At 46.3% G+C, this 27,219-nt stretch overlaps 1 protein-coding gene across 1 annotated transcript in view; it reads left to right on the forward strand.

The window, feature by feature from the left end:
• LOC8036402 (histone-lysine N-methyltransferase SETMAR) overlaps nucleotides 1-23,968 on the forward strand; it is a 43,229-nt gene extending 19,261 nt beyond the window's left edge. The window contains exon 2 of the mRNA XM_029972529.4: nucleotides 22,709-23,968. Within this exon, the coding sequence (XP_029828389.2) occupies nucleotides 22,709-23,374 (666 nt within the window). The 3' untranslated portion in view covers nucleotides 23,375-23,968. The remainder of the gene's footprint in view (nucleotides 1-22,708) is intronic.
• Nucleotides 23,969-27,219: the final 3,251 nt, after the last annotated feature.

A 27,219-nucleotide genomic window follows, 5' to 3' on the forward strand; every position in this document is an offset into this window, starting at 1 on the left:
ACACAAAAAGAGTCTTTTCCGTTTGTTTTTGCGCAAAAACACGCTTTGTAAGAGCTCAAGGTGACCACAGTACAAACAAATGATAAAGAGTGGCGCTATTGTCGTATTTAGCTCGGTCTCGGTGGACGCCAGCGGCCCAAGTTTCGACGGCGAGTTTCCCAACTGAGTGTTCTAGTAACGTTGGCTACAATATCGGTTCTTTTTATTATTTAGGACAATTAGTATGCTTTGAAAAATTACAATAATAGAAAGTGATTTTAATTAGAACGATATTGTTTTTGAACATTGTTTAAAACATGTTTTTGAACATTGTTTAAATAGCTGTCCTCTTTTTTAAACTGGTTTCTTGCCTACAGAGTCGAGCTTCAAAATAGTCCCATGATTTAAAATTATTTTAAACAAATCTGATTAAGAATACAAAAAAAAAAAAATCAAGCTTACAGTGAACCAGCTCAGTTCCTCTAGCATACAATTAAAAAAAAAAAAAAAATCAGATGCCAGAGCACTGTCTGAGAAAACCAAGAGCGCGTTAAGGCCACGGTCCCACGGAATGTGGCAGTTTAGGTACTTTTTGGCAGGTCATTACTCATCTTATTTTGAATACTGTTTTGTGGAATTGATGTCGTTCGAAAGGCAAAGCAATCCTCTTTCATTTGATATTATCTATGTATTGGTTTATACTGCTCATGCACATTTGTTGCGTTGCGAATATGATGGCGTGGACCCTCACTTGCTCCGCTGGTTCATGTTTCATGAAGAATCTATTAAAGATAACACGGTTCCAATAGAGAAGTTTTGTTAACCCTTTAAGGACGTATGTCGCGAATTCGCGACATGCCACTTAGTCCACTGTATAAAATCTTTCCGTCACCTATGAGCCCCGCGCCGACTGTCGCGAAATCGCGACGTACCTACCGAAGCGCCACGGTATGCTTGCGCCATCTGTCGGCTGCCCGATGTACTTTGTCTTTGCGCCGTAAACAACTTTTGCCGGTGGACAAGATTTCAGAGCACGTGGTTTTCGAATTCCCAGCTGTCCTTCTAGCGTAATCGAGAGGTAAGTTGTCGTTTTAAAATTGTTTCTAGCTTAAATGTGGTCCCAACTAACTGTACAAAGCACACATCCTTTTAATACTGAGGTCTTTCAGAAAATAAGATGTTCTGTTCGCTTTGTCGCGAATTCGCGACACTCGGCATTTAGTGATTTGCAAGTCGCAGTTTGGCTAATCTAAAACAAAAAATATTTCTGGCTTACCACTGAGTTTCAATGAGCCATACTTTATATATTGTAGGTCATGGAAGCTCGCTCCTTCTATGGGAAGAAGAAAATTCTGTGTAGGACGCGTTTACCACCCGAAGACGGAAGCGACGACAGCTGCCTAAGTGACACTGACAATGAGGATGCGGACTACAACCCTCCCCAACAGTTCAACGCACTCCCCGATAATGACACAAGCGAAGAAAGTGAAGAAGAATCGGTGCCAGCTTCCTCGAAAGGAGTGAATCGGCCAGTGCACTGGTCAAAAACATCTGCATCTCTGAGTAATGACGTTCCTCAGTGGAAAGGCGCTGCGCATGAGAGCAATGCCGTCAGGTCCCCAATCGAGTACTTCCAGGGATTCTTCGACGACAACGTGTTCAATCTAATTGTGCAGCAGAGCAATCTTTATGCAGTACAGCAAAACCCGAATAAGCCTCTAACCTTGTCCCGGGTGGAACTTGAGCAGTTTCTAGGCTGCACTGTCTACATGTCGATCTTCCAGCTACCACCATCTCGTTTGTACTGGTCAGCTGAATGCAGGCTACCAGTTGTGGCCGATATTATGACGCGCGACAGGTGGGAGGAGATGAAATCCTCGCTGCACTTCAACGACAACCTCAGCATGCTACCAGCCGACAGCTCCCCGAAGGATAGACTGTTCAAGATTCGCCTGCTTCTCGAGATGCTGCTCCCGAAATTCGAGGAGATTCCTCAGGAACAATGCCTCTGTGTGGACGAACAGATGGTTCCCTTCAAAGGGCACTCCAGCATCAAGCAATACCTCCCCAAGAAGCCTCACAAGTGGGGTTACAAAATATTCATGCTTTGTGACTCCAGGGGTGTTGTACACTCTATTGACGTGTACACTGGCCACATCGATCAAGTGCCGGGTTTTCCTGACATCGGGGCAAGTGGTAACATCGTCATAAAACTGGCTCAGTGCGTGCAGCCTCAACTGGGCCACCTTCTGTACTTTGACAATTGGTTCACGTCTCTGAAGCTTCTCGTGACTTTGGCACAAAGAGGCATATATGCCCTTGGTACTGTGCGTGCAAATCGACTGCAGGGTTGCAATATGGCCTCGGACACAGAACTCCGCAAGAGAGGACGAGGAAGTGCAGAAGAGTACGAGGCAGTGGTGGATACCAGAAGGTGATCGTTGTCAAGTGGTACGACAACCGATCGGTGACCACCGCAAGTACCTTTGCCGGTGCACAACTTGTCTCCACTGTCATGAGGTGGGATAGGCGTGAAAAGAAGTCTGTCCAGGTTGAGTGTCCTAGCACAGTTGTTACGTACAACAAGTACATGGGAGGTGTTGATCTCCTTGATGCACTGATAGCATACTATCGGATCCAGTTGAGGTCAAAAAAAGTTTACCTCAAGCTTTTTTTTTTTCACTTTTTGGACATGGTGATTGTTGTGAGCTGGCTCCTCTACCGACGAGACTGTCAGTCACTGGGCGTTCCAAAGAATAAGCAGAGAGACCTGCTGAAATTCCGGCTTGGAATTGCGGAAGCCCTCTGCAAACAAGGAAAGGACCTCTCCTCAAAGAAGCGGGGACGACCGTCCGGCTCTCTTCAAGCTCAACTCAAAATGAAGAAGCGACGAGGACTCACGAGCCGCAGCCCCAACGAGGACGTCCGCACGGACAGCACAGGACATTGGCCGGTTGTCAAAGACACGAGACAGCGGTGCAAGAAACCTGGTTGCAAGGGACATACCAACGTAATGTGCAGCAAATGCAATGCACATCTTTGCCTCAACAAGAACACCAACTGCTTCTTTGATTTCCATCAGCCATAAAGTAGAAGCCAGGTACTTTCTGCGCTGCTTGTTTGTTCTGGGAACGCAATAAGCAAAATTTTTTTCCACGCCTTTCGAGACTTTTTTTTTACTACGCTAATATTATTGGTGAAAAAAATTAATTTTATTCAGATGGCGTGGTGAAATTATTGACTTCGTGGCCTGTTGTCGCGAATTCGCGACATACCTCTTTTAACCAAATAGGGTACTTGTCACAATTCACAATGTTTGTATCTTTTTAAGAGCACCTTAAGCACGCACATTCCCACAAAAACATAATTTTTTAGTCGGCTGAAAAATAAATTCGGCGTCAAAGGGTCAAAGGGACCGTGAAGGCAGTTTCGAAGTTTTATTCGACGACTGAAATGGATGTCAGGGCACGTCTCAGATACTGTTGCCCAAGTTCCAGCCCGAACAGAAGTTTGGGTGCCGCACCAATCGAGCAAACAGGCGCGGTAATAATAGTAGGGTGGCTAGAGAGTTGGGTGTGTCGAGCGCGCCGGCTCTCCCATGCATCGCCGCGGCCGGCTTGGAAAATCACCGTCAGGGGCGCTCTAATCAGCCTGTATGCTAGGCGCGCGCAGCTGGCGCACTGATTTCCATGCGGCAAGGCGGGTAGCGACGAGTTCACGCCCGCTTTCATCTGTTCGTTAGCGCTCGTGTGAATTTATTTCAACCGTTCCGTGACACGCGGAGACCATGGACATTGCCCCGTCAACCCCCGGCGTAAAGAAAAAGCAGCGAGCGAAGCACTGCTTCGTTCCAGGATGCACGACAGGCTACAGGCCTGCAAAAGAAAAACACACGTTGTTCATCGTCCCGAAGGGCCCAGTCCTCTTCTCTCAGTGGGACAGGAATATTTCGAGGGGATACACGCATCTTCAGGAAAACTCTGTGGTGTGCGCACTTCACTTCGACGAGCGGTACATCGAGCGATACTTCTCTAAAGTATCGCTCGATCCGTTCGAGATATCGCTGTATGAGTGATGTTTTGGGGCTCGTAGCGTCCTGCTGAACACGTCTGCGGCAAGCGTTGGGAAGTACTTTAAGTACATTGTAGTTAAAGTACAATGTACCTAAGTACATTGCGCTTAAATTACTACTTAAATTAGATTTAGGACACTTGTACTTTACTTGAAGTACATTCTCTGAGTATGTACTGTACATTTTTTTCTGGTACTTTCCGAGGAAAGTACAATGCCCGACTTCAAAGCACATTCCCCGAATTTGGTTTTGTTAAATTTGTATCGCGAAATGACGCTTTGTCAACTCCGAAGAAATACTGGGAGGGATATTCTACTCTCACCAGAAACGTGAGCAGACGACGCATCGCTCCATTTGTTTCGGGGGCGGCGTTCCCGTAGCTTTTTAAACTCTCGCTACTTCTCTGTCGGTCAGCGCAAGCAACGAGGTTTAAGATATCAGGAGAGCAAAATTAATCATAATGTAGCACCTGAGACTGTGGTGCGGAAAAATTTAATTTTCATGTCGAAGTAAAAGACAACAGAGGAGGACGTCACAATGCTTTAAGACATTCTCTTTTGTCTTTTCCTTCTACTTGAAAGTTCCTTAATTTTTTTCGCACCCAAATCTCCGGTGTCACGTTATGATTAATTATCACCAGCTCGCATGCACACGCATTTTTTTTTCTTCTTTTTTTATTAAGGAGAGGACATTTTTCTATGAGAGCTATGGGGCTGACGTCATGCTCTGTCCTACTACATTTAACCCCCTTGGCTGCTACAATCCAGTGCAAGGGGTGCCAAATTCAGAAGAGGGTCTTCTGAATTCGACTCTATTCCTAAAAAAAAAAAAAAAAAAAAAAAAAAAAAAAAAAAAAAAAAAAACTACTTTGTGGCCATTTGGCTTTATCAAACATTCGCCGCTGTTTTTGAGGCATTGCACCCTTGATTACCCCTGGGCAATGCATACCAATTTGAAAAAAATCACTGTATAGGGGAATGAAAGGGCATCATGAAAGATTGTGTTAAAATACTTGTTCTTTACTTTGAAAGTACATTGTACTTATAGTTCTTTACTTCAAGTACGTTGTTCCCAGTGTATTTCATACAAATTTACTTAAAGTACATCACGTCTCATTTACTTTGTACTTTAATTACCTGAAGTATCTTTTATATGTATTTTACCCAACGCTGACCTTTCGCGTCGTCAACAGGAAGGAGCGGGCGTCAGTGACAGACACGAGCCTAGGAATGTATGCATGCATATACAACAATAATCCTGTGTGAAAGAGGTTGTGTAAAAGACGTAAATAAAATTTGGAATGTTTTTCGTCTTCAGCTGTAGTTTGCATTCGCAACCTCCTCCCCCCCCCCCCCCCCCCCCCCCCCCCCCCGCCCCCGCCCCCGATGATCCCCGTTTTTAGCGTCTGCATGAGAGAATTCACCAAAAAGCACCAGTATTGGTGAAATAAATAAACGCCGATAAACATCCGCCGATTTTTGTTATAAATAAACACCCTATGATGTATATTATGTTACTTCGCTCACTCTCTTTTAAAATCGATTTTGTATTTCATTGCTAGTTTTCCACGTTGCATAAACATGTAAAGTGCCAAAAATGCATTGTTTGCTTTGTGTCATGACAACTTTTCGCGTTGTTTCTCGCCAGCCATGTCTGCTCTTGAATCACAGGGGAATCGCTCCAGAAGCATCCAGCGTCCTCACACATATTTTAATGTTAAAATGCCTGAGCCGTTCAGCGTCGATTCATTTGATAGACGTAACATAGCGGCTTGAAACGCGAGATTTCGTCACGGCTGCTGATACCTCGGCGGACGTTTCACGCATTTTGAAAACATAGTACACGAGAGAAAATAATAATAATAAAAAAAAATTGCCCCATTTTTTATATTACCCCGAGAGCGTTGCGGTGAGGAGAGAACGACTTCAAGTGCTGATTTACCTTCGTCGGCGCTCCAAAATCGGGTCGACTATCGAATCCAGGTTTATAAGACTTTCATTATGCCACACCAATTAATTTTGTAAAAAAACACAGCCGACAAGTGACCGGAAAAAGGTCCGCACGCAGCGCATTTCGGTCCCAGCGCAGCCAAAATGCCGCTGACGCCGCGGTCGGATAGCATACAGGGCTCCCGAGGCGCCTCCTGGCGACAGATTTCCTTTTGGTGCCGCGCGCCGGCCGCCGCTCGACACACCCAACTCTCTAGCCACCATAATAATAGCGCCGGGAACGATGCCCGAGACCCCACCGAGGCGGCGGCAGAAAGGTGAACTAAAGTGCGTCGTCGAAGCGTGACGACAACGGGCTCCTCGTCTGGCGATTGGTTCAAACGATAGACGCGCTCTTGGGTTCGATTTCGGTGGTGAGATGTGATGAAAAAAGTTTATTTGAACGTTGGATAATCTTTTGAAGTTGTAGTTGGGGAATTATTAGGTTTCATACCGTGTATAAAAGCATAATCTGAAGCGATCCCTCAGTTTGTCACTGGTTGAACGCATCCCGCACTGCTACCTCGGGCGCGTAACAAGCATCGAGCATTCATGGACAAAAAAAAAAAAAAAAAAAAAAAGAAAAAGAGGTACGGGCGCCGGGGGCGGCGGACTTTTGGTTTTGGTTTCGTGCGTCGTCTCGTGTTCGCTTTGCGAACTGGGTCGCTAAACTCGTCAAGCACAACTTTGTGCCCGAAGTTTGCGAAACGCGCTAATTGGGCTCTCACGACGCTGACGTCGCGCCGGGCGAGGTGTCAATCATTCGAACGCTCATTTCTTGGAGAGGCAGTATGTAGCAAAGTTCATCGAGCCGCGCGTGCAGCGCGTGAGGGGCGCGAGGAGCCCGCTGATTGGACGGCTTCGCCGATGACGTAGCACCCGTTTGTCCCTACATCCCTACGCCAAGCTAAAATAATGATTTGCAGATTGTCCCTAGGCGACCTGCTGACGCTCAAAATCCCTCCGAAGTTTGTGTAAAAAAGAAACCTCGTTTGTCGAAGTTGTCGCTGACGTCAAAGTGACGTTTCCGAACTTTGCGAGAGCCGTGGTTTGAGCTCGAGATCTTCGCTTCGGATCGAGGCGAAGTTAAACTTTGTCAACATGACGGTGCCGTACGCTGCGGCCGAGCTTATCTTCCGCCACCGTCGGCGTGGCTACCGAGACAACCGGGGACGCCTTTCAACTCTCCGACGACGATTTTCGGCGACAGGACCGGCTATCGAAAGCCGTTGTGCGTTGACTCTGCGACGAGCTTCGTTCGGCACCCGGTCTTTGAGGCGGCGGACAATCGCGTCTATCATGACCGTGGAACCACAAGTTCTCTGCGCGCTCCGGCTCTTCAGAACCGGTAGCTTTCAAGGCATGGGGGCGACTGACGAGCACCTGTCAGTCTCCCACATGACTGTGAGCCGGGCTGTCAGAGTTTTTGCAAATGCCGTCGTTTTTTTTTTTTGTAATATCCGAAGAGGTAGTAATAAGCTGGTATACAATTAAGAATGTTGGAAAACAAACAAGAACCGGGGTAATTCTTGGGTAGGGTCGAGTCTCCCGGCAGTCGGCAGAATTATTTCCCCGAAATTCTACTGGCAGTCGTCACTCATTGGCGGTCAAAGCAGTTAATCGAACGACGCGTCATCGACACATCGTTTCATCGGCACGCGATGTAATCACATGAAAGAGACGTTCTTCCGTTAGAGGTATATACAAATTAAACATTTTCACACCTTGATACATGTAAGTGAGCTGTCCTATAACTAACACCCTAATGAGTGTAGCAATATACCTTATAAAAATATGTAAACCTCACACCTTTAAAGATGTGTGATTTTTTAAACACGTTTCTTGAAACGTGTGATAATGAACTACACCTTTTTATAAGGATGTAAAACTACAATACCCCTTCTCGTCCGGCACGTAGCCAGGGGGGGGGGGGGGGGGGGCATAAGGCTCGCCCCCCCCCCCCCCCCCCCCGAAATCTTCCAATTTGCTGGGCCCTCCTCTTCCCCTCCCCCTCATAGAGCACTTTGTCATGCGCCCCCCCCCCCCCCCCCCTCCCCCTTCCCTTAAACAAAATCCTGGCTACGTGCCTGCTTCTCGTCAAGGTGTGATTACCACAGTACATTTCTTTTTTGGGTTGTACACAGTGGCCCGGGAACCAATAAAATGACTGAACAAATAAATTACACAAACGAGTCGCCAAAACAGCGCATTGCTTCTTGGCGAGTGTCGAGGCAATTTCGCGGCACCACTGGCAGTCATCGCTTGACACGATCTAATGCATGCTATAGGAGAAACGGGAAAACTTAATTTTATTACGTTAGTATGTTGTTATCGATCATGAAACTTCTATCGTGTTTCCGCAAATAACAGTTAATATTCTGGGCAATAATATTGTGGTCAATAATACCAATCTTAATTAAATAAATGTTATGTGGTTGAGGGTCGAGGGCGACTTTGTTGGGCGTTAATTGTGATGTGTGTAATGAGGCAAGGGCTACCGAGAGTTATTGTGGAGTCATCCGTGATCTCGGAGTCATCAGAGTTCAGCAAACGATAAGTTAGAAGGCCTTTACTGGGGACATTCGCATCGTTTTAACCGCGTGTACACAGTACTTCATGGTGAAAGCTTTTTCTTTGAACTGCTGTGAGGGCTTCCGTGACAAACTGAAACGATAAACATCTTCTACCCTCTTCTTCATTCTTTCACTTTTCCTCCCACCTTTTTCTCTTTTCCTCTACACTCTCATCCTTCCTTTTTCACCTTCTTAGGCGGCAAGGGCCAACCTTGAGTGGAAACAGGTCATGTCCCTGCAACCACACTAGGGTATAGTGCCCGGGCAGCACTGGTAGTGTAATTGTGTCAGCCAAGCCTTTCTTGTTATGGCACATTACCTACCCCCTTGTTGGGCTCAGTGGTGGGCGGTGCACCCGGGCACTGAACTTCCCTTCCCATCTATATAGATTCTAAACAAAAAACAAAAACAAAAAAACAAACACTGATCGGGTTTTGAAAAGGGCCCGCACCGAAGTCCATTACCATCCCGCAAAGTCCCCTGAGCTTTTTAAATTTCCAAAGTTTCTTGTCCTACATTCTGAGGCTAAAAAGCCACTTGCAAAGCTTTCTCCCTTCCTTGTTTCAAAAGTCTTTGAAGGAGTTATTGGTACGAACTTCAATGCCAAAAAGATGGCTTCAGGCGACCTTCTGGTCGAGATAAACACGAAACAACAAAGTGATGCCCTTCTCGCCTTGAACTCTGTTTCAGATTACAAGGTTAGCGTGACACCTCACCGCAAGCTGAACACCATTCAGGGAGTCATCTCTGAGAACGACTTGCTCGAAACATCTGAGGAAGAGCTCGTTGAGGGCCTTGCCAGCCAAGAGGTTGTAGGAGCACGCCGCATTATTCTCCGCCGAGACGATGTCGAACGAAAAACAAGACATATTATCTTGACATTCGATTCCACCACACTACCAGAGACCATAAAGGCAGGCTACCTCCAATGCCGTGTTCGCCTCTATGTGCCGAACCCTCAGCGGTGCTTTAAGTGGCAAAGGTTCGGCCATGGGGCACGGAGCTGCCGAGGAAGTGACACTTGCGCGAAGTGCTCCAGTAAGGAGCATGTTGCCGACACTTGCGAAAGTGAACCGAGATGTGACAACTGTGATGGTCGTCATCCAGTATACTCGCGCTCTTGTCCGAAGTGGAAGGAGGAGAAGGAAATACTGACTCTGAAGACCACAGAAAATGTCTCGTACCATCATGAGGCAAAAAGACGTTTTTCCTTCCTTTCGAAAGGAGGATATGCCGATGTCGTGCGCAGGGGACCCGCACGGCCTGTGATGGCATCGGCGGGAACACAGACTCCTCCAGAGGGTGTGTCTCCCGTCAGTGTCCCCTCTAAAACCTATGGGAGCAGTGCCAGCGGCACTGCACCCAAACGACACGGTGGACGCTGTACCTTCAACGTCCACCCTGAAGCAGGGGATGGCACCCCCTTCCGCCCCTGCCACCCTGTTCCCTCGAGGCCGGGGCCAGCCCCGCGTCTCGACTCCGCAGAAACCTAAGGCTGCCGACCCCAGCGGGTCTCCCTCCGGCTCCCCCTGAGGAGCCTATGGACGAGGGGGGACCCAAGTCCGGCGAGGAAAGTCCCCTCGCTGGGTCTGACTCTTCTCTTTCTGCCACCAGTGACTCCACTGGCCAGCAGAAAGAGGCTGTAAAGAAGGAAAATGCCCGGCGCAAAAAAATAGATTTTAAGCCACAGTCACTTTATTTTACTTTTTACCAGGTTTTATATTCACCTTGCACTGGCTAAGCATATAGGCATTATGCAGTGGAACTGTCGCGGCCTTCTGCGTAACATAGATGTCATCAATTCATTTTTTGATGAGCTCCGTCCTGTTGCTATTTGCTTACAGGAAGCTTATATAACTGATTCGCACACGCAGGTTTTGCGTCAGCAACATGTGTTTAGGAAGGACCGCCATTCCTCAAACCCTTCGGGTGATATAGCAGTGGTGGTTCAAAGTGGAGTGGCATCTGCCGAAGTTCCTTTACAAACTTCACTTGAGGCAGTTCGCATCATTCTTGACCGCCTCATCACTCTAGTATCACTCTATTTACCAGCGAATGTTCTGCTGCATCTCCATGAACTCCAAGCACTCATCAAACCACTTCCCCAACCTTTTTTAATCCTTGGTGATTTTAACGCCCACCATCCTTTCTGGGGAAGCTCTCGTCAAGACTCTCGAGGTGGAGTTGTTGAACGACTTTTATTATCAACTGGAATCTGCTTGCTGAATAAGAAAGAACCTACATTTTTTAGTGCTGCTCACAACACTTTTACATCGATCGACCTATCACTATCATCACCATCTCTACTCCCATGTTTTTCATGGAACGTTTTAGACAATCCTTTTGGCAGCGACCATCTACCCATAATCTTAGAGAGTGTTTTACCACTTTCATCAATACCAACTCGACTTCCGCGATGAAGTTGGAAAAGGCTGACTGGTCTATTTTTGGTTTAGAAGCAGCACTTGATTCCTCCTCGTTTCTTCATATGACTCCTGAGGATGCGACACTTTATGTTACAGATTGCATTATAAATGCTGCTTCTGCTTCAATTCCACAGACCTAAGGAAATCTTCCCCGGAGGTGCAAGCCCTGGTGGAATGAGGAATGTACTTCTGCTCGGAAAAGCCAGAACAAGGCGTGGGGAACTTTTCGGCGATATTCAACTTTCCGTAATTTGATCGAGTTTAGGAAAAATAGAGCACAAGCTCGGTGGACGCGAAAACGGGCAAAGTGGGCTTCATGGACAAAGTATGTTTCATCTTTAAATAGTATTGTTACTGCTAAAGAAGTATGGGATCGTATCGGAAAAGTTCGCGGGCAGTATCATGTTTTCAGGATTCCACTTTTTCCTTCAATCTCAGCAACTCTAACAGGGCAAGCAGACTTCCTCGCAGAACATTTTCAGCACGTTTGTAGCTCTTCCAATTACAGTACGGAGTTTGTAAAGTTCCCGTGTACTGCTGAAAAACAGAAAATCATTATGTCAGGCTTTAACTCTGTTGCATACAACAGACCGTTCACAATGCGTGAACTCGAAGTTTCTCTCAGCTTAAAAAAAGCAATCTTCACCTGGGCCAGACAAAATTCACTACGAGATGCTTAAGCACCTGTCTCATGAATCTTTGTCTCACCTGCTGTCCTTTTTCAATTACCTTTGGGAAGCTGCTGCTTTTCCGCATTCTTGGAGAAGTGCCCATGTTATACCTTTGCTGAAGCCTGGAAAAGATCCGTCTCTGGCTACAAGCTACCGCCCCATAGCACTTACAAGCTGCCTGGGGAAAACTTATGAAAGGCTTATAAATCGCCGCCTTATGTTTCTTTTGGAAGAGAAAAACTTTTTTGACACTAAGGTGTGGCTTTCGTGCTGAACGGTCGACCATGGACCATCTGGTCCGACTAGACCGTCATACGTGAGGCCTTTGTACACCGGCAGCATTGCGCGTCCGTGTTTTTTGATCTAGAGAAGGCATATGACACTACGTGGAGGTATGGCATCCTTCCAGATCTATACAACTGTGGAGTGCGTGGCCGCATACTCCGTTGCCTGCAGAACTTTTTAAGTGAACGTAAATTTCAAGTTTGATTAGGCTCGACTTCATCCAACGTCTTCTTACAAGAAAATGGTGTCCCCCAGGGTGGAGTCCTAAGTGCCACCTCATTTGCAGTTAAGATAAACAGTCTTGCTCAAGTTATACCGCCATCTGTTTCATACTCGCTCTACGTGGATGATGTGCAAATATCTTTTTCGTCCTGCAACCTCTCCAGTTGTGACCGACAACTGCAGCTCACAATAAACAGAATGAGCAAGTGGGCAAATGAAAATGGTTTTAAGTTTTCCTCAGAGAAAACTGTGTGTGTGCGTTTTCCCTGCAACGAGGTTTGACTTTGGACCCAATCTTACAATTGAATAACATAGAAATATCGGTAAAGCAGGAACATAAATTTTTAGGCATGGTCTTCGATAAAAAGCTTATATTCAAGTTTCATTTAAAGGAAGTAAAGCAGAAGTGCTTGCAATCCTCTAACATCCTTAAGGTGCTGTCACACATATCTTGGGGGTCTGACAGACGATGCCTCCTACGTTTGTACAATGCTTTGGTTCGGTCACGCCTGGATTATGGAGCGATTGTTTATGGTTCGGCACGACCTTCCACACTAAGGATGTTGGATCCGGTTCGTCACCTCGGACTCCGACTTGCCGCTGGGGCATTTCGCACGTCTCCGATATTAAGCTTGTGTGTGGACCCGCATCAAATGTCGCTCGAAAAACGCCGACAGTACCTGAGCCTGTGTTATTATTACAAAGTGCTGTCGGATCCGAAAAATCCTGCTTATAGTATCTTACACACCCCTCAGTTCTATAATTTGTTTGAAAACAAGCCAACAATTGTGCGCCCCCTGGGTTTACGAGTTCAAAGGTTCTGTCGCTCTATCAACCACCCTGTCCCTTCCGTTGGTGGTGCTAACTTGCTAAAATCTATAGAGAGAATTGCCCCTTGGAACGAGCTACCCATATGTTGTGACTGGTCTTTCACCAAACACAGTAAGAAGACCGTTACTCCACAGGTTCTTCAGCAAGAGTTTATATCTTTGCAAGAAAGGATATCTAGAGGTTGCACGGAGTACTATACCGACGGGTCGAAATCGTTGTGTTCCGTTGGTTGCGCCGTTTATTCTAGTAGCTTTAGAAGAGCTGTGCAGCTTGACTCAACGGCAAGCATCTTTACTGCAGAGCTCTATGGCATTTTATTAGCCATTGAGCATAATCTGGACAACAGTGTATTAAACGCAGTCATTTTTGTCGATTCACAAAGTGTCTTAGCAGCTATCTCTTCCAGAGTTTCCACAAAGAATGTACTTTCACAACATGTTCGTTTTAAAGTAAACAAAGCTGTGCGCCTTGGATGTAATTTCAAATTTTGCTGGGTGCCAAGCCACGTGGGAATTGTAGGGAATGAGAGCGCGGATCGCTTGGGCTGCATCTGCCACAGATTCAATAGCATCTTTCGCCCTGCCCTACCAGGTTTTTAAACCACTTTTAAAGAGATCTCTTTTAAAGACTTGGCAGCTAGAATGGGGCATTGAAACCAACAACAAACTCTACTTGATTAAACCAATGATAGGCATCTGGGAAAGTTCATTTCACAAAAACCGTCGTCTCGAAGTTCTGCTTTGTCGCGCTTGAGAATCGGCCATTCACGTCTGACAGATATGTACCTCCTCCCTGGCGAAGAAGTTGCACTTTGTGCCCATTGTGGGGAATTACTTACAATTTTACACATTCTATGGGAGTGTGGGTTTTATCATCAACAGCGCGTATCATGTTTTCCTGAACTTTTTGGAAACTATCTACCCTTTCACCCCATGTTTTTACTTGGAGAGAGTGCTTGAGTACAACTTAGACAGGTTTTTTAATTTTCTTAACAAAACTGGTTATCTACACCAGTTATAAAAAGGTTCTCTAGCCTAGCATCTGTTGTTCCCTAGTAATAATAAACATTTTGTTTGGCGCATTATGGCCTCCGTTGCCGCTGCGCCATTAAAACCTTAATCTTACTTCTTACTTGACGCAGCCGCCGAAAGTGAAAAGGTAGTGCGAATCAGAGTAGAGGCATGTAACGGGCGCCCCGCTGCGGCGAGACGCCGAGACACACTCGTCCCGAGCGATGGGATTTCCGCTCGTGCTCCTCGCGTTCTTCGCGCTACCGCTTCTTTTCTCGTCGGGTTTGAAAACCTTGTTTCGGGTCCTCGCCGCTGCACAAGCTGTGCGCTGAATACAATGAATGCTCTTTGCCACCAGGACCTCGCTTTACAAATTGGCGACCGGGCACTCTATGGCTCCGTCATCGAACTGCCAGCACGGTGCTGCCAGGCTTTGTGAGTATAGAGGAAGCTATGACCCTACGAGAAAAGAAGCGGTAGCGCGAGTAACGCGAGGAGTACGAGCGGACATTCCATCGCTCGGGAGAAGTGTGTTTCGGTGTCTCGCCGCAGCGGGGCGCCCGTCACCTGGGTCTCCTCTCATTCGTTGTCTGCCGCTCTACCTTTTCAGTTTCAGCGGCCGCGTCTTGTGGCGATCCGCCAGGCTTTGTCAGTATAGGGGAGGCTATGGTACTACAAAAACCTTAAAGGGACACTGACAGGGCATTTATGCTCGCCGAGGTTTTAGTTGTACGTGACATATGAGAGCCTAACTACCCAGAGCACAATTTGCGGCTCGAAATTCGGTTTGTTTCCGCCCGAAAACCGCCGATCAAGAACTGGCCGGTCTGAGTCGCGCTCACTCTCTTTTCCGTGGTCTCGGGCCGTTTTCTAAGGTTTAGACACAACCACCAAATTGAATCAAAGTCGTTGGTCACTGAAGGCACACACTCGATATTAAAAATAGAAAAAAATATAAAACCCATTGTTTGTGGCTTCCAAAAAACTGCAAATAGGTTGATTGAAAAAAAAAAAAAAAGTTGCACACTGAACCGGAAGCATTCTGTGCGTTCTCTGCGTAATTCTCAACATGGCGTCGTTTCACGTACCGTGAGACGCGCGGGGACGGCGGTGGCAGCGGACGACGGGCGTGGGACCTCTAGTTCAGAACGGTCGTTCGCGGTACCGGCGAATTTTGTCTTCCTTCTAAAGAGAAGTTTCGGACCGATCAAAAGAATTGGTATTCATCCCGTACGACACGCCCGACCATCAAGCCGATTTGCACGAAGACGTCGCTGAGTCGTCGCCCCCTTCTCGTGGCTCAAGACATCGCTCGCGCAAACGTCAAGCACGACGTGCGTACTTGAGATGACTATGCACGCGTACGATTTCTTTACTAGGTGCGAATGTGGTCAATGCGTGGTGCTGCCAGACTTAGACCCGGGAGTGCTTTTACTGAAAGAAAATCATCAGCTAACTTTCCAACCCGAAGTTGACCGGCTGCATTATTACTGTCGGAATAATCTCCCCAGTAGCTCAGTGGAAAGATGTCCGCCTCACGCAGCGGGCACGGGTTCAATCGCTACATGGGCGTATCTTTTTTTTTTTTTTTTTTCAAACATTTTGCGTTGTTTACATTTTATTTTTACAAATAATCACTAAAAGAACAAAAAAAAAAAAAAAAAGTGGACGAAACGTCGTTGAATTGAATGGTAGGGAATTCCCTTTTTGAAACCTGCGAACTCATTGTAATCACTTTCTACAAAATGCAAGGAGAATATAAATCGGGTAGCGTCCGCTCTCCGAGGTGTCCGTAAATGTTCTACAGGAATTGCAGCCAGCCATTGGTCCCGATCCCGTTGACCTTTGGGAAACTTGTGCAGACTCTGCCGCACAATGCCACTTTCAGATTCAGGACATGTGAAGCAGCTCTTCACGCGACATATTGGGGGTATTCTTTTCTGAGCCGATCACGGAAATTCCCACGGGAATCGGCGAGTGCCCGTGGAATCACCACGGGCACTCACTATTCATCTCCCATTCTTCAATGTACGAACGAACTAACAGCCAGCGGAACAATCATAACTGCGAAGGAATCGCACGGCAAACAGTTGCCGTCGAGCCAGTCGTCTGCTGCGCGCAGAAATTTAATCAAATTTCACCATCTCCGCCATTCACTCTCTCCTCTGCACTCTCAGACCTCCGTGCGCGGTTTCGGTTTCGGGTTGGAGCATTGCGTTTTTTGCCTTCATTAAAAATATACGTGACTCTGTTGCAAAATATCAATTGAGTAGTCTTGCGACACCATAATGAATCGCCTCGCAAAAAAAAAAAAAAAAAAAAGCTAAAAACAATTTTTTTTTTTTTTTTTTTTTTTTTTTTTTTGGGGGGGGGGGGGTGTTAGTGTAAGCGTAAAGCGGGTTGTTAATGCTGTGGCTCAGTCGTAACGCGTCTGCTTCGCACGCAGCGAACCCCGGTTTGATTTCCGCGGGCGGCAGGCGATCTTTTTCGGGGATTTAGAAACGTCGACGACGGACGCCCTACATCGCCAACTACAACGTCAGCGTCAACTACTACAACATCTGCAACGGACGTCATTTCCAGTGGAGGGAAGAGGCCATAAGAGCTGTCGCCCTAAAATGGCGACCAGGCATCCTTTGTTCGACCTTATCTGAAATCACTCTTGTAAGGTTTTAAGTTCCTTCCAGAAAGAAACTACCCGTTCCGTTTTGTTTGCTGCGTGGGCTCTGGTAACCTAAATCCTTCTCGCGTTAAACATTGCTTTCAAAGTCGAGCATAAATTTCTCCGAGTGATTTTTGACTGCGGAATTAGTATATTTATTTACCCAGGGATGGAACTGCTGGGCCAATTGCGCCACTGTGCGCCTAATGACTTTTCATGCGCCACACTGATACAAAAGTACAAATAATAACAAGATTGCGCCAACGTGCGGCCAAACTGAAATCATAAACGAGCCTCGTCAAAATTAGGCGTCTCGCAGTTTCCGTTGGCAGCATTGATTGATACCGGAACTTCCGGTCTTAATTGGGACGCCAGTGGATCCGAATCGAAAAATCTGTATCTGAAGGTTGCTGCCGCCACACCTGCCGCCAACGTTAGCTGCTCTTGCTGCATGCTCACCGTGCGGTTCTGAAGTCCTGGAGTGACTTTATATGAGCATTTGAATAGTGGAGCTATTGCCATCGCACAGCCCGCGTTGGCCGGACCCGCAGCCCCGCGCAGAAAACTTGGGAATAAAGGCGAGCAAGCAGCGAGGCGCATGACAGAGCAAGGTACGAGCTGCCAGATCGTGATTGCACTCACTGCGCTTTGAAGACGCTATGCGTGAAGTTAAGAGCTACCTCGAGCGATTGAGCAGTGACGTCACGAAAGTACCTTTGACAGCAGACTTGCCAAAAGCTGCGATGAAGTCTCATGTAGTTCACACAGAAAGGTCAGAGATCGAAAAGCAAGACGACGAGAGGAAAAAGAAGAACAGTGATCTGACTACGAAGAGAGCTCGTCTTCAGAAAAAACAGCGACAACTTGAACAGCTCATCATTTGTGCGCGGTTTATGCTAGAGCATGCGCAATCATTGATTGAGTCGGACCAAAAAAAAAAAATGGAGAGGGAGAAGCTAGAGCTTGGACAAGTGCTGTTAGCGGAGGCTAATCCGAAATTGGCTCAGAATCTCGAAAAAGTAAAGTGTATCCGTGAGCAACTGACGAAGTCCCAATAGATTTATATGTGCAGGGATGTTATATTTGTAAGCAGTGATAGAGTGCAGGCGAGCTGGTAATTAATCGACATCTTGTCGACCCTGAGATGGGGAACGATAGTTGTGTTCGTCTGTTTTTTTTTTTTTTTTGTTTTTTTTTTATCGTTCTCTATTTCAGGGTCTACAAGATGTCGATATTATCTTATTCAAGTCACTGAAAAATGAAAGACCATTTTTGTACTTGCATTTTACTTTTCGGTACTCTAGTCAATGCTGAGCAATGAAAGCTATTTTTACCTGTTTATGCTTACCCCGTTGCAAATCGGTTTTATCATGTGTCACACTGGCATGTGCAGTTTCGCTTTATATGTTTTGTGTAATTTGCACGTAATTTAGTAAAAAAAACATTTGCAGCGAAAACGTTAATTGAAACTATCGTTAAGTTCACATGGAATTATTTGCATGGCATATTTTCTTTAGTTTCGAAAACCATGTGACATTTATCCTCTATTTTAGCATTTTTTTTTAAACTCGTATGCTACTCACAACTTCCTCCAAGACCTTGTTTATGTTGCTCCCAGCCTTTCTAAACTGCAGTTTTTTCTGCTCCCAAGATTGCTACAAATCTCCTTTGCCCAGTTCCATCCCTGATTTACCGAATACACACTGATCCATGGAGTTAATTTATGTCTTCATGCCTCCAACCTAGGGTATATGTCTCAAATTATACTTTTCGAGATACGGTATTATGCAATGGCACTTCTGCCTCGCACCTTAGAGTTACTCTGTTTAGGTGGCTTTAACAGCCATTTTTGGTATTCGGAAGCGGTACTTTCCTTTTTAGTTCATTACTAAATTGGTTAATTACTAATTTCTAGATCTCCGACGTTGAACTACATAGGGACAGAACGAGCGGGTTGGTATGGATAGGTAAACTTGAGGAAGAAAACGAGAAAGGACGGACAAACACAAACTTTGTCCGTCCTTTCTCGTTTTCTTCCTCAAGTTTAACTGAACTACATAGATTCGCCTTTCGGGAACAACCAAGGAGCCAACCGAGAGAAAAGTCCTTTAAACAGAACTTTCCACATGCCATCATCTGGCGTTATTAGGAGACAACTACACGTAAAAATAAAATGGACAGCCTAGTTTGGACAGCTAGGGAGAAAATCGAAGCTGAAGCATGCAAGGGAGCGCGCCCGTGTATACTCAGTGGTGGCTCTCGAAAAGTTAAAAGAGCTGCGCAACAATTTTCGCACTTTTGTCAAATAATCGTGGGAGTCGCTCCCTGTCATATCTACGGTAAAGAACTGAAAACCCATTTAGCATTTGAGTTTTTTTTAATTGCCCAAGGTTGAAGTTTTAGGCGCCTCCCAAACGCTCTTAAATCTTGCACCATATTCCAAGTCATGCGCTCAGTGACGTGTAGCTGGGTGTACTGGGGACGTTTCCAGTTCGGCCCTCCAGAACCTCCAGTTCGTACTGTCACTTGCCGTGTCATTTGGAAAAAGAAAGGCAGTTTCTAAGTCTTGTTTATGGTTATACGATTTTTTCGGATCCCTGTCATTCCGCCCATAGTTGTATTCGAGAGCCGTGTTTTAAGCCATAAGCCAACTGTTGTTCGAACTTTGAGTTTTCATTTTTAGAACCTTCGCCTATCCATTAACATGCCTCGTGATAGTGTCTACCCTGCCGAAAATGCATGCCATTGAGCCCCATGGGACATCAAACGCACATGTTGCGATCGGTACTTGACAAAGTTTATTAAACATAACTTGCCCCTCCTTTTTTAACTTTGCACTGCAAGAAACGGACACGCGTTGTTGCCAGTTTTACTGTAAGAGGACTTCGCACCTTCACTGACCTTTGCAGTCTACTCTTTTACCCACCTGGCTAAATAATGTCGCTGGCAGTTTGGCTGCCGAGCTCTACAGCACAGCCCGTAACATAAAAGGATATTTTTTTGTAGATTTTTAGATTGTTAGTACTGCGGTACGTTCAGTTACATACCCCGAGAATAAGCTGACCCAACTTGTACGGGTCAAAGTTCAACAGGGCCTCAGGATCCAGCATTACATTAGGTTTTGCTGGATCCCGAGCCTTGTGGGCACTGCAGGAAACGAGGCTGCAGATGGACTGGCTGCCTCTTCGGGAAACCATTGAGTGTCGCGTGTCCGCATACCATACTTTTAAGATTCCCATAAGCTTTGCACTTTCAAAACTGGCAACCTTAGTAGGACTTAGCAGATCAAAACAAACTTCATGCCATCCAATTCAGACCTGGGAAACCTTTTAAAATTGGTTTGAAGTTGTTCAGCAATGCTTGAGAGTTCGCCACACCTTCCTCACCCATCAGTACTTTCGTGTGGGCGAAGAGCTTCAGGTATGCACACACTGTGCAGAAACTTCGCCCGTGTAACGTATTGTGTGTCCTTGCCCTGGTCTTTTGCAACACAAGTGCTATTCCCAGAGTTTTTTTAAGTACTGCATTCCATTCCACCCTTCCGTTTCTAGGAGAGCAGGTTCTTATATCGCTTGAATGTTAGCTTTTCTAAAAATATAGGGATTTTACCCAAATTATATTCCAGTTTCAGCCGTAACTTTTTTTGTTTGTGTGTGTGTTGTGGGCCTCCGATTCGGCCCTTCGGTCTCTCTGCAACCACCAGCATCGGTATGAGTTGCAAATTAATATTACCATTATCATTATCATAATTGTACTTTTACTAGAGTTCTTCAGTGAACCTAGTTTGTCGCAGTATGGCCATTGGAGCTTTTGCGCCATAAAACCCGCAAACAGCAACGACCTGCGCCTGCAGCTCGTTGCTCGCCCTCCCGCGGCGGAAACGGAGAGCGCTCTAGTGAGAATCCATCCCCTCGCTCCTGCTCAGCGGGCACAGCGGAGCTGCTCGCGATCATGGCTCGCGAGATTTCATCTCTTCACTGTTTCATCTCAATGTAGTGCTGCAGCCGGCGTGGAAGTGTACCTTGCTAGAGTGTTTTAGTATTTCGCATAGAAGCAAAGGCAAGCGCTGTGCGTTAGAGTTGCGTTCCCAGCGCTGTGCACGCGCGTCGTCACCCTGCGCCAATCCAAGACCGCAATTTCGGGCACGTGCAGTGTGGAACACGCCACGCTGACGCAAAGACAAAGTGCTTGCGTTCCCTCAGGTACGCAATACTAAGACTAACTACTGTTTTACCGGTTTCCAACTCCAACGAAACGTGCTGCAGTGAGCAGATGTGCAAGCGAAGGCGTTCCTTCGGACTGGAAAGGCTGAGATTGGCAAAGCGACGCCGCGTAAAAATTAAAGATAATAGATGGTTCTGGGAAAATAGGCAGTTAAAAAAAATCGTAATCTTTTTGTTTATTCTTTTGGGGCCGGCCTTTTGGTTCGAAAGGATTGGCGGCGACTTTGGAACTTTTACCGATTGTCAAAAGATGCGACTTTGATAGCCTCATATGATTTACCCACAAGTAATGTAATTTTACGTGGATTTTTCAGACTAGCTAGAATCTTGTCATTGATTTTAGACTATTTATAATATAACTTCTAAATTAAAAATACCGCGAATGGCACCAGTTATGATAATTTGCACACTTTGATTACCATACATATTCCCGCGTTTGAAATTAGGTCACAAGAACAAATTATATTAGAGCTGTAAAAACGACGTAATGAAATATATTGTATTATTATTATTATTAATACAAATTGCGGCAATGCAGGCCGTTAATAAACGCCACGATAAAAAAATACGTTATTTAACCATAATAGTCTTCCCAGAAAGGCTTCATTTTTTTTTCTTTTAACCATATGGAAAATTGACACCTTTGTCAAGATAGAAAAACACTCAAAACAAAATGTAATAAAAAAAAAAAAAAACTCACACTTTTTCTGTTTGACTCGGATCCCGTCTTTAGTTTTTATAAAGAGAACAGTGTTTCTTTATTTACAGGTTTTGTGAACATATTGTACAGTCATCACCCGTGGCGATATTTTGTAAAATTTGAATTAAGTCTGTTATTCTTGTGCCGGAAATAATGTTAAAGAAATTAATCATTCAAATGCCCAACGAACAACATTAAAAGGCTATCATGCCATTATTTCAGATGACAATTATTTGAGCCAGAAAAGGCAGCAACAACACACAAATATCAGCACTGATAGATTCAACAGAAACAATATTTAATGTTATCTCTAAGGTCTAAGGAACGCTGAATTTTCCAAAATATTTTTAAGTGCCTGGATAGCGCACTAAGTGCCTGGATCGGACACGTATGTCACAAGATAAAGTTTAAGGTTAGTTTCAGTTTCTTTCAGAATTAAGACGTGCCTCCTGGCGTAAATGTCACGCTAAACACCACTTTTGTTTTGAGCATAAAGGGTTCACCTTCGCTCATAACACTTTAGCTTCCTCGTATAAGCAAAATAATTTGTGTCGTCCAGTGAGGCCAGCATACTAGACAGGCATACCGCCACTCATCCCCGACCCTCACTAGGACTGCCATTTTGGAAAACGAGTGGCGTCACCTATAGTGAATTGGAGACACGAATAGCGCCTTGCACTTCCTGCACTTGCAGCATGGATTGCCATATTCACTTGCAGTATGAATTAAAATGGCAATTGACCACTTGGCACATTCCGTGTAAAATTACATAAAATTACGAACTAAAATAAAAAGGTGCCTTTGGGTATACTTGCCTATATTCTTTACTTTATTTCTTTTTTCCTTACTTGACTCCATGATTGTTCTCTTGGTCCAGATACTGAATGCCTCTATTTTTACCGTTATTCCAAACGTATTTTTCTTAACCAAAATAATCCATTAAAGCCAACTTGGCAGAAAAAGGAATGCAGCGAGCTACAAGCGCCGCTCTTTAATTAAATGAAAGTGCCTGCGTCCAGGCAGTGCGTCGATCGAGACCTCAGACCCCCGCCCCCTCTCCCTCCAGTACACGCCCTGCAACGTCCCGGGACCGGGATGCGAGGAGCGGGAGTTCTGCGAGGCCTTCCCGGGCTGCGACTGCGAGCCCGAGTGCCGACCTCCGTGCGTCTGCATCGCCCGCAGCGGCAGGGCGCTCTGCCCGGCCGTCGAGTGCTCCCCGCTGTGTCGCTGCGACGAGACCTGCCCCAACCGGAAGGTGCAGCGCGGCATCTGCTTCCGGCTCCAGGTGTTCAAGACGACGGCCAAGGGGTTCGGCGTGCGGACGCTGGAGCCGATCGCGCGAGGCAGCTACGTGTGCCCGTACGCGGGGGAGGCGATCGGGCTGCGGACCGCGAGGGAGCGCGTGCGCGGACTGGACCCGCACGAGCCGAACTACGTGATGGCTCTGCGGGAGGGGGGCCGAATAGCCCTGGTGGTGGACCCCTCGAGAGTGGGCGGCGTGGGCCGCTTCCTGAACCACTCGTGCGATCCCAACTTGGAGATGGTGCCGGTACGGGCGCAGTGCGTGGTGCCCGAGCTCTGCCTTTTTGCGCGCAGGGACGTGGGGCCGGGGGAGGAGCTCACCTACGACTACTCGGGGGGCTCGGACGGGCGCGGCGGAAGGCCCTGCCTGTGCGGCACCCCCGCCTGCCGCGGCCAGCTGCCCCTCGACGTCGACGTGCTCGGCGTCTGAGCTCACGGGGGCGCCCCCTGGCTCCGGTCCTTGATGCGGACGCTCCTTCTACCCCTACCCAGACTTGCGCGACACTAAGAGAGTCGGGCCCAGCCTCAGGGCACGTAACAGATGTCCTTTTTGCACCCTGAGTGCGGATAGTGGTGAATTCTTGTTCGCACTCCGAGTGCGAATTTTCGCTGGATTCTGTGAGATCCATCAAGTGTGCGGGGAGTGCCACTAGTGATGGCACTGTGTCGCGAAGGTGTTCTCTCGCTTTTGTTCTACGAATAAAAATGGGGAGCTGAAAGTAAACATGTATTGACTTGTGTCTACAGACTAAAACGTACCTAAACCCACGCCCTGCCGCTGCTTTTATACACGCGCTGCGTACGTTATAAAACAGAAGACATAATGACAGCGGAGAATTGCTCGGAACTTTCTAGAGAGATGAATGAAAGGAATGACTAGCGGACTTCGATCCCCGTTCCTCTGCGTGGCAGCCGCGTTCGTTGCCGATTCGGTCAGGCACGCGGCATTGCGATGCATGGGCAGCAGTTATCGAAAGCATCTACTCAAACATTCTGCGTACCGTGTGCCCACTGCCCACACCTGTGTTGTGTGTGGGTGGGGTGCCCACCCACACACAACACAGGTGTGGGCAGTGGGCTGCTGCGGCTCTGCGGGCTTCTGGACGGAACATGGCGGCAATGTGACAAGCACTCCGGCCGGAACCCACCGAACGCCTTTCATTGCTTGTGTGAGCGTAGAAGTATAATACTTTTTTTTTTTTTTTTATACTTTGCACGACGATGTTTTAAACATAAAAACGAAAGGAATCGACAGGCCTCCCTGAATGTGAGCATTAATTGAACGTTTTGAAATTTCTGTCGCCCTTTCTGTAGTGCTCTGTTTTGTTCGTGTTGCGACATTTTCCCGTGCGCAAAACACCACCACCCTCTCCTGGGTTTAATTGCTGATCGTATAATTTCTTCTGGGCGTTTTTCGGCTTGATGAAGCAGCGTGCTGGTAGCTTAGAAAACTTAAACAAGGAATGCTTATGTCACGTGGCTCCCAACGTTACAAGCCGGGAAGTGTCTCACTAAGACGATGTTAGCTCTTTTGACTAATAACTGCGCCCACGAATGCACGAGGGAGCATCACATGTAAAGCATGTTTCATAAAAATAAAATATTCTTCATGGCGGAGGCAAGTACAGGCCAACCAAGGCTCACGCATTGAGGCGAATTAAGACAACCCAGGGGACAAATGCAGTGTTTTGTTTTCGATCTCTGCACAAATTTCAGCCTTTAAATACGACAAAATAACAAAAAATTTCAAAATACCTAGACGCTACACTCTAAAAAAAAAAAAAAAAGGGTGTAAAAGGGTGTATCGTTACACCCTTTGTTCCACATAATACACCACAAAACTTCAATTCTGTTCGACTATAGTGCACTGTACGTCGAACTAAAATTTTGGGGTGCATTATATGGGACAAAAGGCTGTAAGGTAATACCTTTTTTTTAGGGTGATATAACTAAGTATACATGCCAATAAATACTCGCAAGTATTTATTTATTAAAAAGAAAGCAAAACATTGTATATTTTTCAAGATGGCGCCAAGGAAGTTTGTGTGGAAAGTGCTCCGTCCTTATTGTAGGCAAGCAACAATTTCTGGCTTGTGCTGCCGGTGTCAAACGCAAATTTCATTGCTGGTGCATAAACGTAGGCCTTGAGGATTACAACGTGCTCATGTCATCTGGGAAAAGTGTTTTTGTCATATCCAAGCAGGGAACCAATTTAGGTGACCAGTGACCACACCCTTTATTGAGGAATGCCAACATGCAGTCGCCAACTCCGAACACAAGAGAGGAACAAAGTGTGGGGAGCCTCGTCTATACGTGACTCTTGTATAACTTTGCCGAGCCTGCCCAGACGCTCAATGACGTGCACATGAGCCAAAGCGCGAGGGCGATGAACTGGAGGCGTAAATAACACGTCGCATGTAACAATCCTTCCCCAACTAATATCGAAACTCTAGTAATGCCAACGATCAGGAGGGCGCCTTTTCCTAGTGCCGCTCCTGGAGGCAGCCGGTGGTCCAATACCAGCGGGCATTCGATTGGGGTCGGGTGCAGACCGACCAGTACTGGGATCAGTACCAGTTGGTATGCTGACCAAATCTGCGGCATGGGACATGTCAATTTCGGGACTGTCTGGCGGGGACTGCGAAGGCTCTAGGCACGACCGTCGCAAATGATCAGCACGCACAAACCGCACTCTGTTTCACACAAACACCAAATACGTGACCGCTGACTTCACATGCGTCACCTTGCCAAGCAACCATTTCACCATATCATCCACCACCCACAGAGCGCACAAGAACACGAATCCCGGAGAAAAGCTCACCGGAGAAAAGCTCACCGGAGATAAGCTCACCGGAGAAAAGCTCACCGGCCATTGAGCGTATGCGGAGAAAAGCTCACCGATTTTTTTTTATTTTCTTCTTTTTATATGGAGGCTGTTGGATCCATGCGTAACATATATCAATTTATTTTCATTAAAATTCGACAGCTTAGTAAAAAAGAAAATGTCATTTTTTTGTATTATTTGTAAGCTTATTGGGTATATTGCTCCCAGATAAATAATTGTGAGCGAGTGTTTTCTGTGGCTTACTCTCTAGGCAACGAAAGCCTAACTGAAAACTTCATGAACTTGACGAAGCGGAAAAAGTTCGAAAACTTAATAATGTCTGCCTAAAACCTAAAAATCAAAACTGTAAATGCCGAAAATCCGAAAGCGCATACGCAACAACGCGGTGCCTGAAATTATTTTCGAAGCTTTAGTTAACCTTTGAAAACAGGATAAAACAGTCAGTAGGATATTGAGGCTTCTTTCTTCCACGGACATGCATGTTTTCTAGCCGTTCGAGCTTGTGTTTCGACACGTTGCCTTTTGCGTGATAGTGACCTTCTACGGTGAGCCATTCATGACGTTCAGAGCTGCACACTGGCACCGTTGTTACTCGTGACCTATATAAAAAGTAGTCTTCTGTAAGGTAGCGAATAGGGCGAGTTGGTAAACTTTATACATGATGAAAACCGCTCAAACGACGATGACGGAGTGAAGACCACAAAACACGGCAGGACGAAGCTGTTCCCGCAACTAAAGTTTTGTTAGTGAAATTAACAGAAAGAAAACAGCGTAGCCGACACTGATTACATCAACGAAGACCTACTTATCTATTAGGCACTACACAATATATGGAGCTAAAATGGTTCACACACCACTATTCATACTATCTCGTCAAGAACAAACCTCTTTACTTGACAGAACCGACGGCGCACTGTCATTTGTCAATTAATTGTCGTCTTTTTTACCGGTGTACGATGTTCTGATTTTATACTTGCGGCTTCATTAATATACAAAATGGGTGATTACTAATTTCTGAGCAATTAGAAATATGCCCAATGAACTTCAAGAACATTACAAAAAAGATGACATATTTTTAATGAAGTGACGAATGCGAATTGTGTTAAATTGCCACGTTTGACGTAGAATCCGCTAAGTTAATAAATCGGTGAGCTTTTCTCCGCATCCGCTCAAAGGCCGGTGAGCTTTTCTCCGCATCTGCCGGTTTTGCGGTGAGCTTTTCTCCGGTGAGCTTATCTCCGGTGAGCTTTTCTCCGGTGAGCTTTTCTCCGGTGAGCTTTTCTCCGCCGCCCCAAGAACACAGTCATCCAGGACAAAAGACCTGGGCATAGATCTGCGCTTGTCGGCAAACATTGTCCGTGTTGTCGCACAGAGCACTCTCCGTGTTTGGCCGTAGCAACGACAAACGTGTCCGCAGTTTCCTCCATAAG

Source organism: Ixodes scapularis, unplaced genomic scaffold (assembly GCF_016920785.2).
Source record: "Ixodes scapularis isolate PalLabHiFi unplaced genomic scaffold, ASM1692078v2 PGA_scaffold2__306_contigs__length_199485367, whole genome shotgun sequence".
Classification (NCBI taxonomy): Eukaryota; Metazoa; Arthropoda; class Arachnida; order Ixodida; family Ixodidae; genus Ixodes; species Ixodes scapularis.